Here is a 14,614-nt window from a genome sequence, read left to right on the forward strand (position 1 = left end):
TTGACCATCCAGAAACACCGTGACAACTGGAACTCCAAGTTTGTTAAGTTTATTCGAAGGATCTTCTCAGACTACCCTGTCCCTTCCTTGGTACAGTACTGGCCAAAGGCACAATCCCCAAAGTCGGAAGGCTTTGTCCTTCACAACAGACTTTACATGCAAGCGTCTTCAGATTTAAATGTGGGGGAAAGCCGTGATTTTCCATACAGGATGGAAAATGAAATACTTTCGATTTAGCGAGCGCTAGAGATTGGTGCGTGCACTCACCGAGAGCCCCGGGTCTCGGAGGAGGTCTGAGGCGGCCGCCTCGCCGGGGTTCCGACGCTGGCCGCCAGGTGGCGAACGGGGGCCCGGTCTCCGCGGTGCTCGCCCCAGCCCATCTTGCCGGCAATGGGCGGTCATTTCAGTGGGATGGTTGCTCGGCAAACGGAGAGTACAACCGGCGTCCGGGCGTCGTGGCCGGCGGCCTTGGGGAGATGCTGAAGGCCTGACCGGTTTGGCGGATCTGCGGTCGGGAACGGGCGCAGTATGGCTGGGCTTATCAAGAAGCAAATTCTCAAACACCTGTCCAGGTAGGAGGCGGGCAGGTTAGTGTGGGCGGGGGTCGCTGAGGACAGAGGGAGGTGACCGGAGGGGCAAGGTTACCCAGGAGACAAGGTCAGGGAGGCGGTGGGAGTCACCGAGGAGAGACGGGGGACCGAGGTCACGAAGTGGAGAGGGAGCAAGGAGGTGTGGGGAGTGGTTTACCGAGGGGAGAGGGGTCAAGGTGTTGGACAGTGCCATGCTGAGGGTCATTGAGGGGAGAGGTGTATGGAGCAGTACAAGTGGTCGGGGTAGTGGGAGCTATGGAGAGAACAGGGGGCAAGGAGTGGGATAGAGGGTGGTGGTAGTGATGGAGGAGGGAGGGAGGAAAGTCGCAGTGGAGAGAGGGCAAAGAGCTGGGTAGGGGTGTGGGGATCATGGAGGGGAGGGGATAAAAATTTGGACAGGGGTTGTTGGAGAGATGAATGGTGGGAGATCACAGAGGGAACAAGGAGCTTGGGGTGAATGTCCCAGTGATGGTGGAGAGATAGGAAGAGAGAGAGATTATGAGGAGTAGGGACAAAGAGCTGGGCAGGAAGATGCTGGGGTCATGGAGGGGTGCTGAAAGGAGCTGGGTACAGGGACAGGAAAGTGTTGGGGTCAAGGAAAGGAGAAGGAGGGAGAGTGGAGGTTTTATAGATGGAAGGTGGAGGGAACAATGGAGCAAGAAGTATAATGGGCTTCAGAGTCTCAAGAGAAGGGTGGAGGTGGTCACAGAGGAGCGAAGGGGCAACAGGTAGGGGCAGAGGATTCTGGACTAATGGAGGAGGAACTGGGTATTTGGGTGCTGGAGGTCATTGACTGGAAGGGAGGTTCTGGAGGGGAGATAGGCTCACTGATGGGAGGTGGGATAGGTTTTCTGAAAGGATACATGACCTACATTTGATGGATATTTCCCTTTTTTTAGTAAAATGTGTTGGGGCCTTACAGAGGTTAAAGGAATAGATATTGTGACTCCTCTTCCAAATACTATGGTTTATGAAACATTCCTGCAGATCTGAGGGTGGTAAATGTCATGGGATAACAGAGAGAAGTTTGGGGACCGCAGACCAGTTAGCCAAGCATCAATACAACTGGAAATACAACAGTCTATTATCAAGAAAGTGATGACAATGCTTGTAATACGTTAGTGGGATTAGACATACTCAACATGGATTGAAAAATGAGTAGTCATAATTGCCATGAACTGGCATTTCCTGAGGATAGAATTGGTAAAATGGATAAAGTTGAACCATGGTGTACTTGGATTTTCAGAACATGTTTATAAAGTCTTATGCATAATTTTGCTTAGCGTGCAAAATTAAAATGAATTGATGAGAGTAATGTATAGGAAAGAATTGAAAATTCATTGTCAGATAGGGAACAGAGAAGTAATAAATGGGGCTTTTCAGGATGTCAGGTGCTGAATGGTGGGATCTTATGGGGAGCAGTGCTTGAAACCCTGCTGTGAGCCACAGTTATCAATGATTTAGATGTGGCACCCAAAATGTAATTTTTTTTCTAAATTTATCATTGAGACAATGGCTGAGATTGTGATTTGTGAAACAAACGCAAAACGTTCTAAGGCAATTTCGACAAACTGAATGAGTGGCAAATGCAGTATAGGTTGGATAAACATGAAGTTCTGTACTACAGTAGGAAAAAAGGACAGTATTGTTTTAACAGATGTACAAAGGGATTATGGAATGCTTGTATACTAGTCACCGAAAGCAATGATACAGTTGCAGCAAACAGTTTGAACAAATGGTATTATGACCATTATATGAAGAGCACAGGGACTGGCATGCATTAATTCAATTATACAAATTTTTGGTAAAATCATACCTGGTGTATTGTGTACAGTTATGGTGCCCTTGCTTGCTATTGAGGGAATTCAATGAGGATTCAGCAAAGAGATTCTTGGAATGAGGGGAACTGTTGAACGTTGGGAGGTTGGGTCCAAGTCGCACTTGAATTTGGGGGAATGAGATGAAATATTGAATCAGAATTTTGAAAGTTAATGCTTTGCAGGTTGATACAGGGAGGATGTTTTCTCTGGCAGAGCAATCTAGAACAAAGGGTCAAGGGGCCTCAGTTGATGAAATTTCTTCACTCATGGTGGTGAACCTATGGTATTCTTGTCTATAGAATTGCTGAATATGTGTGAGGAGAAAGATGGATCACTTGACACAAAATGTATTAATGTAAATAGGGAGTGGAAGATGGTATTGAGATAGATTGTGTTGAATTACAGAATAGGCTCAAAGGGCCAGTGCCTGCTTGAGCCCTTTATCTCTTCTGTTTCTAGGAATGGATGATAAATTACTGCAGCAGTTTGATTGGAAAATACTTATAATTTTGACTTTTTAAGACTGTAGCATTACCGACAAAACTGAAACAGTGAGAACCAAATCTGTTTCTCCATTCACTAAAGTGTGGTGTGTTCTGTGTACTGGAACTGAGCATATAGAAACAGGAATAGGTTGTTCAGAGTCTTGCATCTGTTCTGCCATTTAATTAGATTATAACAGATCTTTACCTTTGTGCCACTTTCCTGCATTAACTCTGAATTCCTCGATTCCTTTAATATCCATAAATGTTTTGATCTCTTTCTCAATTGCACTTGGGGATTTAGTCTTTACAGTCCTCTAAGGCAGTAAATTCCAAGGGTGTCAAACTCCTTGCCTCAGTATCAATAGCTGATATATTTTGAGATTAGACAGTAAACTATGAAATCAATGTCAGCCTGCTTTTAATCCCCAAATTAGAATCTTGTTTTAGTTTTTTTTGTTCTCCTTAACTGCTTAATCTCAATCTGTATAATCCCTTCATCCCAAAACCCCAAAACAATGCAACTGCTGGAAATAGCAACCTTAATTGGGGATGTGACATGGTAGTGTAGTGGTTATCATAACGTTTTTCAGTGGCAATGATCAGGATATCAACAGTTTGTACATTCTCTCCATGACTGCGTGGGTTTTCTCTGGTGCTTCAGTTTCTTCCCACATTCCAGAAACGTGTGGGTTTGAAGGCCAGAAGGGATTGTTACTGTGCTGTATCTCTACGAAGACGTTTGGAACAGGAATTTATCATTCTGATAGCTTGGTATCAACAGATTCAGTGTTCCTTCTATCTCAATTGGTGAATGGACGTGTGATTGAGATACACAGATTCACAAGTCATGAAAGGTTGAAAGACTCGTCAGATTGACTCGTCAGAGATGTGAGGTTTGGTTCGAGGAGATGAATGGTAACGTGAGATTTTGGCTGTATCCAATTCTGTTATCCTTTGTGCATGACTGTTGGCTGAGAGCAAAAATTGACCGAACTCTGCTTGTAGCGTATTTGGCCAGATACCACTGAGTGCATTTCATAAATATGGGAAAGATGAAAACCTTGAGAAGGGAAAATAGAATGCTAATTCTGTTTTGTTTTCATGTTTTTTTTGTAATGATTTAACATGAAGACATGCCGGAGTCTAATTCACTGTACTGTCAATGTGTCATGTTGGAATTCTTTGTTGCTTGTTATGTATTTTTTAAACTTTGAAGCCCAAGTTTGCAATGAGAGACTAGACTTAAATCATTGCTAATGAGTGTTTTTTGTGCTTTTGTTGTTGTGATGTTCAGTGCACGTATGGTAATCTGCTAATAGGTTGGAATGCATAGCATTGTAAAAACTGGATGTGTGCCTCATGAAAATTAGCTCAGAGGGTATGACAAGTGTTAGAATATGGAGTAGGAAATATAAAGAGATTTGAGATGTGGCACATTGAAGTAGGCTCAGTTGAGGCATCTGAATAAATAGTCTTGATCTTGTTGACTAAAATCCGGAAACTGCTTGTGCTTGTTGGTGTGGGCGATGGTTTGTTGTGGAACTGAAATGCCAGAAGTTATTTTTCCCACTCTTTTGAATTGTCAACACTTTGAGCAGCGGAGAGCATAATCCAAATACGTAGCCCAACTAGATCTGTCGGTGGATGATTGTAAGTCTGCTGAAAATATAAAAATCTGTGCCCCTTGTTTTTGAGAGACTGGAAATGAGGGCAATGCTCGGTAATTGTCGGAAAGAGGGTAATTGAAGTAACAATGACAATTTAAATTTGGGGGAAGACATTTAAGATGTTTGAGCTGGTATTGCTGAGTGTTCCCTCAGTCAATTTTCCAATGCCCCTCCAACAGCTCCCTGCCCACCCTGTTCACAAAGGACCTGTCCTAGACCTTGTGCCATCAACAAGTTTTATTCAAGGAAAAGATTATATTGTGACCTCTTCAAGTCATGCCAATCTTGCTTTACAATTTTTGGCCATAAATCTTTATTGAAAAAAATTGTTTATTAAGATCAGAAGTTGCACTAATTATGGCCATTCTTAAACATTCTCCTTGCTTTTTTGTAGCCTTCATGCCATTTTCTAGCTGAGAAGAACAACCCTTGTTTTATTTTATTCCTTGTTACTGAATCATGATCAGCATACCACCTGCAAAGCCTTGTCTTTTGTAGACCCTGGAGCCCTTCAGTGACTTTTTGTTCCCTTTGTACTTTTCATTTACTGAGGTGAAGCCATCCCAAAAGACATCTAGGCACTTGCTTGCCCCTCGCTGCCACCCCTCAAGTATTTCACGCTTCTGACATCCAATATTGGGAAAGCAAAAGTGACTTCTATACAAATCATCAAGAAGATTTATTGTCCGACTATCAACTCCACTTTCAGATCACTGTTTTATACCAGATAGTGATCTGGTGATGAGTCAGGTAATTTGACATCTTGCTGTTGCTTTCAACTCCAAAATGAACTTATGACCATCTATCATTCAGGTGTCTATTTCATCACTATTATCACAACAACTACATCACTGCAGCAAATGGGATAAAGCAAAATCCTCAGCTTTTACATTTTTGTCTCTAGACTGGAATATTCTGAGGCCGTCTTTCATTCTGTATAAAGTTGTATCCATCCAAGTTTTGCTCTATGTACACTGTAGAAGTCTTGTTCATCATTTAGCATTGTGATTTGTTAAATTGTACTTGTCTGAAAACACTTCCATTTTGATATACAAGTCTTTGATTTCAAAGTTTCCCAAGTTGTTTAGTCTTCCTACTTCTGTATACTGTACTGCTTCAATATGCAAGTATTTAATTGTCTTCTCTTTTGTGAGTAATTTATTTAATTGTTTCACCATTGGCAGTTCTGCCATCTTTGCCCTGTTCTGGAATTTTCTCCTTAAACTTCTCCTTCCATTTTTTAAAATTCTTCTTCAAAAAACACCTTCCTCTTTCATGCAGCATTTAGACATCTGTCCTGAAATTTCTTGATATCTGATCAAAAATTATTGTTACTGATCTTGACAAGTGATCACATGCTTTCTTTATTGAAGACACTATGGATGCAAATGATCCCAGTTTACGAAGTGAAGGTGGTCATGTAACAAATAATACTAATATGTAATCAATGCTGTTTTAAAGTAATTTTGTTTTAAGAAATTACATTTCAAACAGCTAACGTTTCTAATTTGTCTTTGCATAATTAATAGCTGAGAGCAGATAATCTCAAATGAATATTATACTGTGTCCTAAAAAGCCTACTGAATGCTACATGCTCCTGTGTTTTGCTGTGTTAATCTTTGACTTTTATGTAATGTATTGCATTTAATTGTTTTGATTTTAGTAATTATGCATTCAACGATTGTGATTTGGTAATACTTGATAAAAAAATATTCCTGCAAATATTTATAACAGTGTATGGGAACAAATGATTTGTCAATCTTCAAGAAATTAAGGAATTGAAGAGGGGATTTCATGGAGGAGCTTCAAAGTTTTTGTTGGCCAGATAAGGATGTTTGGTGTTTGGGACTTCATTTGAGTTAAGTTATGAGGAGCAAGGTTTTGGCAGAATTCAAGCAATGGAAGAGGTTTGAAATCCTCAATGTTTTGTTATTTGAGCTTTTGATTTACATTTTAATCTCGTTTTCCTGCTATCTCAGTAGGAGTTGGTGGTGAAACAATTTATGAAGCAATGTTTGTGATTTTTAGAAATTAGTTGGATGAGGTATAATCTCCTGAAAGCCGTCTCATGGGCGAAGGATATTCCAAACCAAATTTGAGTCAACGGAGAATGTTAGACAGCTGCGGCAGGGATTGAATGCTATCACCTCCTCCAAAGCTAAATCAAGTGATATGGGAGACATCAGGGTCTCGCTTCCAGATGAACTGAATGCCTTCTATGCTCACTTTGACTGTCAGAGCATCGAGAAACAATTGCAAACCCCCACGTCTCCTGATGAATCTTTTTTCTCAGTTTCTGAAGCTGACGTGTGGGCTGCCTTCAGGAGGGCGAATCCATGGAAAACATCCGGACCAGACAGGGTACCTGGCCACATACTAAAGACGTGCTGACCCACTGGCAGGTGTTTTCAGAAGGTAGTGGATTTGGCCCAGTACATCACGGGTAAATCCCTCCCAACCATTGAGCCCATCTACATGGAACACTGTTGTAGGAAAGCAGCATCCATCATCAGAGATCACCACCACTTTGAAGCTCTTTTCTTGGTGCTGCCATCAGGTAGAAGGCACAAGAGGTCTCAGGGCTCACACCAGTAGGTGCAAGAACAGTTACTACCCTCAACTATCAGGGTCTTGAACAAAAGGGGATAACTACACTCACATGCCCATGCATTGAGATGTTCCCATAACCAAGTGATCTCACTTTAAGGACTCTTTGTCTCATTATCTCATGTTTGTGTTATTTATTTCTATTTGCATTTGCACAGTTTTTTGTCTTCTGCACTCTGGTTGATCTTTCATTGATCCTGTTGTAGTTACTATTCTATAGATTTGCTGAGTATGCCCACAGGAAAATGAATCTCAGGGTAGTATATGGTGACATATTTGTACTTTGATAATAAAATTTACTTTGAAGTTTGAAGTAGAAGGGTGGGTTAGTCAGTTTGCAGCTGATACGAAGGTTAGTGTGTTGTGGATAGTGTAGCAGGCCGTTGTTTGGATGTAGACGTGGGTTGTGCAGTGGCCGCTGAAGTTCTTGGAGGAAAGTATGGAGAAATTCAGAGGTTTTGTTTACACAGAGCAGTAGGGGCATGGAACACACTACCGGGATGGTGGCAGTGACATTTAAGAGATTGTTAGAGAAGCACATGAATGAAAGAGAAATGGAGGGTGATGTGAGAGAAGAGAGTTAAATTGTTCTTTGAGTAGGTTAAGAGCTCAGCACAACACGGTGGACTGTTCCAAGTTCTGTGATAAACACTGACAAAATGCTGGTGGAACTCAGTAAGTTAAGCAGCATCTATGGAGGGAAATAATTAGTCGGTGTTTCAGGACCAGACCGTTCATCAGGATTGGAAAGAGAGGACAGAAGCTAAAAGCCTTTAATTGTTCTTCAGCAGTTGAGTTCAAATGCAATATGAAATCCTGGAGCTACAGTTTAACCAACTTGAAGTGGTTTGTTCTTTTGTATATAACCTCGAACTTTAATGTATCATTACACATAGTACAGGATTAATGGGTTTATCCAATTTGCAGATCTGAATCAAGCCTGATGATGGAGGGGGAGAAGTTGTTGCTGAGATGGTGGAATCTATTTTCCTTGAAAACGCCTGTTAATGTATGATTTAGATCAAAAGACACAGGAGCCGAATTAGGCCATCTGGCCCATCGAGTTTGCTCCACCATTCAATCATGGCTGATGCACTGTTTTCTTCTTCCTCCTCAACCTAGTTCCTGGCCTCCGCCCTGTAACCTTTGATGCCATGTCCAATCAAGAACCTATAAATCTCTGCCTTAAGTACACCCAATGACCTGGCCTCCACAGCTGCATGTGGCAACAACTTCACCACCCTTTGGCTAAAGAAATTTATCTGCATTTCTAAGGTCATCCCTCTATCCTGAGGCTGTGACCTCTTGTACTAGACTCTCCGACCATGAGAAACATCCTTTCCACATCTACTCTGTCTTGGCCTTTCAACATTGAATTTCTTCTGGCATTGCATTCCAATTTTGCAGCAGTTTCCTCTGTTTCTTGTCACAAAGTGTGAGCTCTGTCACTGGTTCATTTTGCTGTCATTCAAATAGATATTTGCTGGGACTCCTTTACAATGATGAAGCAATTGTATGGAAAGGCAATTAAGTGTTAGTTGTAAGCAGTAGTCTCTATACTTGGGTGTGATGAGGAACTTATTCCAATTTGTTACTTATGGAAAGAAACGTAAAAATATGAAAGCTTGAGGTACATTGTAGTATTCAAACTTGCGGAATGTTACAACCATCCCAAACTTGTGGAACTCGCTTATCTACTTTACATCATGTATTTACATAATCTTTTTTTTGTCAGTTATTTGACCTGTACATTCAGGAAAGCTTCTGTTCTTAAAGGACATTGGTATTGTAGAATGCTACAATATGAGAGGAGGTGATTCAACCCATCAGGACTGATATTTCCCGAAAGAGCACTAATTTAGTTCCACTGATTTTTTTTCAATTTTACTGTAACACTTTTTCTCCTTGGAAAAGAGTTTCTTCTTAATGAAGCAATCATATTAATTTTTGAACAATCTGATTGAACCTGCCTCAATGACTATCGTCCAGTAGCACTTACATTCATTGTGATGGTGCTTTGAGAGGTTGGTCAACTCCTACCTGAGAAGCGACTTGGATCCACTCCAATTTGCAGACTGTCACAACAGGTCAACAGCAAATGCCACTTCATTGGCTTTTCACTCAACCCTGGAGTATCTGGACTGTGAGGATGTATCCATCAGGATGCCCGTCATTGACCACTGCTCAGCATTCAATCACCCCCTTAAAACTAATCAGTAAGTTTCAAAACCTGGGCCTCAATACCTCCTTGTGCAACTGGATGTTCAGTTCCCTCACTTGTAGACCTCTGTTAGTTTGGATTGGCAATAACTTCACCTCCACAATCACCATCAGCACGAGTGCACCACCGGCTATGTGTTTCGACCCCTGCTCTACTCGTTTCATACTTGTGACTGTGAGGCTAATCACAGCTCCATTGCTATATTCAACTTTGCCGATGACACCACTGTTGTGTGATAAATCAACATAAAGGAGGGAGATTGAAAGTCTGACTGAATGATGCTACAGCAACAACCTCTTACTCAGTATCAGCGAGACCAAGCAGCTGATTTCTGACTTCAGGAGGAGGACACCAGAGGTCCGTGAACCAGTCCTCTTCAGAGGTAGAGAGGGTCAGCAACTTTAAATTCCATGGTGTTATCATTTCAGAGGATCTGTCCTGGATCCAACAAGGAAGTGTCATTATGAAGAAAGTATGGCAGCACCTTTATTTCCTCAGAAGTTTGCAAAGACTCAGTGTGACATCTAAAACTTTGACAAACTTCTGTGGATGTGCAATGGAGAGTATATTGACTGGTTGTATCTTGGCCTGGTATGGAAACACTCACGCTGTTGAATGGAAAAGCCTACAGTCCATTCTATCACTGGTAAAACCCTCTCCACCACTGAGCACATTTACAGCGAGCACTGTTGAAAGGACCTCACCATTCACGCCGTGCTCTCTTCTTGCTGCTGCCATCAGGAAGGAGGTACAGGAGCCTCAGGACCCATAGTACCAAGTTCAGGAACAGTTATTACCCAACCGTTAGACTCTTGAACCAGTGGGGATTACTTCATTCAACTTCATTTGCCCCATCATTGAAATATTCCCACAGCCTCTGGACTCACTTTCACGGACTCTTCACGTCCTGTTCTTGACATTTATTGCTTATTTATGTATTAATAGTACTATTTATTTTTCTCTTTATTTTTATATTTACACAGTTTGTTGTCTCTTGCACACTGTTTGCTTGTCCTGTCTTGTCGGGTGCAGTTTTTTTTATTGATTCCACCTTGTATCTACTGTGAATGCCCATAAGGAAATAAATCTCAGGGTTGTATATGGTGACATATGTGCACTTTAATAATAAATTCATTTTAAACTTTGAATCAGTTCTTGGCTTAATCTGCTTTGAAGAGAATGACTTTATGTAAGCTAGTTCAGTAAGCTGCATAACTGTAATTATTCTTCCCTGGCCACCACTTCAATAAGTCTTTTCTGCCCAAAATTGAATGCGCAATTCCACATGAAACTTGTTAGCTTATAAAGATGTGGCATAATTGTTGTCTGTACTCCACCACCTTTTTTACAAAAAAGGCTGAGTATCTGCAGGCTTACCTGGCAATCATATCATATTTTTCAATGTGTATTCACATCTCTGCTTCGAAGTTCCATATCCATTTTGAAATTGTACTATTTTGTACATCTTGCCTTCCAATTCTGCCAAACAAAATATATCATTTCACCCTTCTCAATGTGAAGAAGACACACCTGCGAGGTAACATTAACCAGTCCGTGACCATATGCCATTCATTGCAACCCTACACATTATATGCTATATTTGAGTTTTATGCCACTTGCAGGCTTAGAAATTATGCTCTGTGCACATACTCATCAAAATAAATAATGCTCCAAATGCCATTTTCAGTGGAATGCCACGCAAGTTCCAGTGGCCTGAAAGTTGACCACTAATTTGCTAATTTATTACTTAGCCATTTTCTTGATCTTGACTTTAAAAAAAACACTAACATTTTTTATTTCATTTCAGTGCTTTATGAAAACACATCAAAAACATAGCATGTTGTTGGTTATTTAAATAAATTAATTTGCAATTCTCAACACAAAAGTTGATTCTACTAAATTGAAAGCTGTGATGACAATTACAGATTAGTTTTGACTTAAATTTGTCAAAGAAATAATTAAAGTAGTTTTTCTTGTGAATGTAATTTTGTGCTTTAATTTGCCTGTTTCCAATCCATTCCCCTCCACTTTTGAATGGAGTAAAATGATTGAAAATATAACGTCATGATTGTGTATTGCAAAAATTTATGTTTTATCAGTGGGGAAAGGAAACATCTTTCCAGTTGTGACCTTGGTTTTTTTTTAAAATCATGGTCAATTAAAAGCAACAAATTTGAATACTGTTAATTTTGTGTGCATGATGCTAGAATACTTCATCCAATGGGGATTTACTTTGCAACTGTATTTAAGGTGGAACTGCACCTACATAGTAACATTGTGAAATGTATAAAAAGATAATTCTGAAAATTACTGTTACAAGCTGGCTAATATGCAGACAAAGTTATGACATTTGTTTATGACAGTTCTTTACATTTCCTCCCCTGAAGCCATTTGTGACTCCTCCTGTGCTACTAAACTTTAGCGAATCTGTATAGGGGACCATGGGTAACTGTGGTTTTAACTTCTTGACAAAATTGGTCTTCGTAAGTTATCGTCTAAAACAGGTGGCCAATCTTTTACATTCCATGTGTAAATTTTTTCCACGCATGAGTTCAGATGCAACATACAACTCTCATACCCCCATTCAATTCTTGTAATAATATGTTAATAAAGATATGTTTAGCATTTTACATGATATATTTATTTAATATAGAAGCAAGATGAACACTACTTAAGGAGACTTTTAACAAATATATTTTGTCTTCTTTTGATTTCTTCCTTTTCTTAATCACATATCCTTTCCGTAACTCAGACCCAAGCACTAGCTTCAGTTTTCCTTCTATTTCAGTCTGATGTTGTGTTTTATAGTGTCTATTAAGATCATGTCTTCTACTGTGTGAGAAAGTGTTTTCACAAACAATGCACAATGGTTTTCCTGACAGACCCGCTATAAATAAGAACTCATTTTCCCAGTGTTCATTGAATTCATGCTTACTATCACTTTCTACTTTTCTTTTGCTCATTTTCTTTTGCACTGTGATGGGTAACTGAATGTAAAAACAAGGCTTAATTTTTGAAAAAGTACAAAACTACAAATGTTCACAAAGGGTGAACAAAGCACAACTCCGTAGCGCACGAGTGTCAATTGTAAACTGACTGGCAAAAACCTGCGACGCACCGCCGGTGCAGACGCCTGGCACCTCAGGATCAAACAAGTATCAAACGTGTATTGAACAGTTATGGAACAACTGCAGAACAAAAGTCCTTCTTTCCCAGTTTGACTCATTGAACATTTTTAAAATTGAAAACAGATTAATTTGAAAGAAGATAACATTTGCCAAAAGATGTGCATGAAATAATAAAATCATTAAAGATAATTGCTAAGTTTTAGATTTATTCTCAGTAAAACATTTCCAAGATGGCGGTGCGATGTAGCTTGCAGTGGCCACTCTGGAGCTGATTATCTGTTATTTGTGAAGTGGGGTGCCGTGCGCAATCATAATCGATTGAAAACGGACGTGGGAGCACGGAGGAACATCAGGAAATCTCCAGGAAGACCTTCTTCGTTGCTGCTTCTGCTGCTGTGAGGTCCGGGACTCTGGGAAGGTGGCCGTTGGCGGGGCCATCTTAATACGCTCGGCAGAGGATGGTGCTCGGAGAAGCTGTGCCAGAGGGGATTGTCATCGACTCAGAGGTTCGACGGACTCGGAGTCCGCTGCAGTCAGGTCGCTTTCGGTGTGTGCTGCGTCTGCAAGGCTGAGTTGGGCGGCGCCATGGAAGCCCATAGCGGGGGTATTCCCTTCTGCCGCCGGTGTGGGATGGCGGGTCTGTCGGGACCCTGGGGACTTGTGGAAACTGTGTGGTGATTTCTTTTGAACTTACAGTCCTTTAACATCTTTGGACTATTTTTACTGTGCCCATGGTCTGTTTTTTTTTATCAATTATGCTATTGTTTGCACTGTTGTAACAATATGTTGTAACTATGTGGTTTTGTGCAGGTCTTGCAGCTTTAGTTTTTGGTCTTGTTTTGTCTGGTGGATTTGGAGCTCCTTTCCGGGGAACGCGCTAAGACGGTAGCGCGATATTAATACGCAGCAGCCTCTCTCCGGACTCTGGATTGGGGATTGCCAAACGTTATGTGGATTTTCTGGTGTAGTCTGTTTTGTCATGTGCTTCTATGATATCATTCTGGAGGAATGTTGTCTTATTTTTTAACTGCATTGCATTTGTGGTTTCTAAATGACAATAAACTGAATCTGAAAACCCATTTCTAGTTCAAAGCTACTTGAATTCCTGTTACAGATTTTTTTTCTACAGATCGGTGTGTGGTTAATACTTCTGCCGGATGGTCAAATATTGAACAGGTGATTACTTGGACGGGATGAGCCCATCACCATTTTGCAAGCATGCCGTAGACATCACAAGTTGTAGATGGTTTCCATGTCTGGTAGTTGTTTCCCAGCGATGTTCTATGCAGTTCTGATCATTTGCTGTACTGATTTGTGGTTGATCTTGTTGTAGCTAGTGCACCATTTTATCATGCAGTAGGTCAGTATGCTCTCAATTACACATTGGTAAAGATTTACCAGCAGCTTTTTGGACTAATTTGCTGTCGCTGAACTCTTGAGATAGTATAGGTGCTGCTGAGCCTAACCTGCTAATAAGGAGGTGTTGGTGTTCACTCCCGAGAACTTAAGGCTGGAGACCCTTTTCCACTGTTTCACTGTTTGAGTAGTGGAGCTTCTTCATACTTTTTTTAATGTCCTGAAATCAATAACCATTTCTTTGCTTTTTAAAAAAAATGTTGAGTGAAATATTGCAATGTTATATGAAAAATTCAGTCCTATTATTTTATTAAATAAAATTGCTCAATTCTTCTTCATTTTACCAGTCCCATTACTGGGAACACTTAATCGTTGCTGTGGAATTTTTTTGACAATCCTGATGGTAGTCAGAAACCAATTCCTGGAAGTAATAGTGGACATGACAGACAGTAATGTTTCATCCAGCTGCTTTTTCAAACTTCCCAGTAAATCTTCAAAGTTTGAGAACATATTCCGAAGATTTGTGATCTGCTGTGAAAGAAAAGTGTTCCAGTCATCTAACGACAGGTCCATGCTTGCTTAAAGCAAGCACACCACCTCTTGTTTTAACTAATCTCAGTCAAATAATTTTGTGTACATGCTCAACAGTTAGCCTCATTGTCAATCTATGTAGTTTAAGTCATCACTTTTCCTCAGTAGAACATTTGCTCTTTCTGTCTGTGTGATAACTACAGGTTATT

At 40.6% G+C, this 14,614-nt stretch overlaps 1 protein-coding gene across 2 annotated transcripts in view; it reads left to right on the forward strand.

Annotated features, from left to right (window-relative positions):
- Window positions 1-376: 376 nt before the first annotated feature.
- The window catches only part of LOC140717103 (bridge-like lipid transfer protein family member 3A), a 154,895-nt gene continuing 140,657 nt past the window's right edge, over window positions 377-14,614 (forward strand). For both annotated transcript variants that reach the window (XM_073030318.1, XM_073030319.1), the window contains exon 1: window positions 377-572. In XM_073030318.1, coding sequence (XP_072886419.1) covers window positions 529-572 — 44 coding nt within the window. In that variant the 5' untranslated portion in view covers window positions 377-528. The remainder of the gene's footprint in view (window positions 573-14,614) is intronic.

This window comes from Hemitrygon akajei, chromosome 27, assembly GCF_048418815.1.
Source record: "Hemitrygon akajei chromosome 27, sHemAka1.3, whole genome shotgun sequence".
NCBI classification, from domain to species: Eukaryota; Metazoa; Chordata; class Chondrichthyes; order Myliobatiformes; family Dasyatidae; genus Hemitrygon; species Hemitrygon akajei.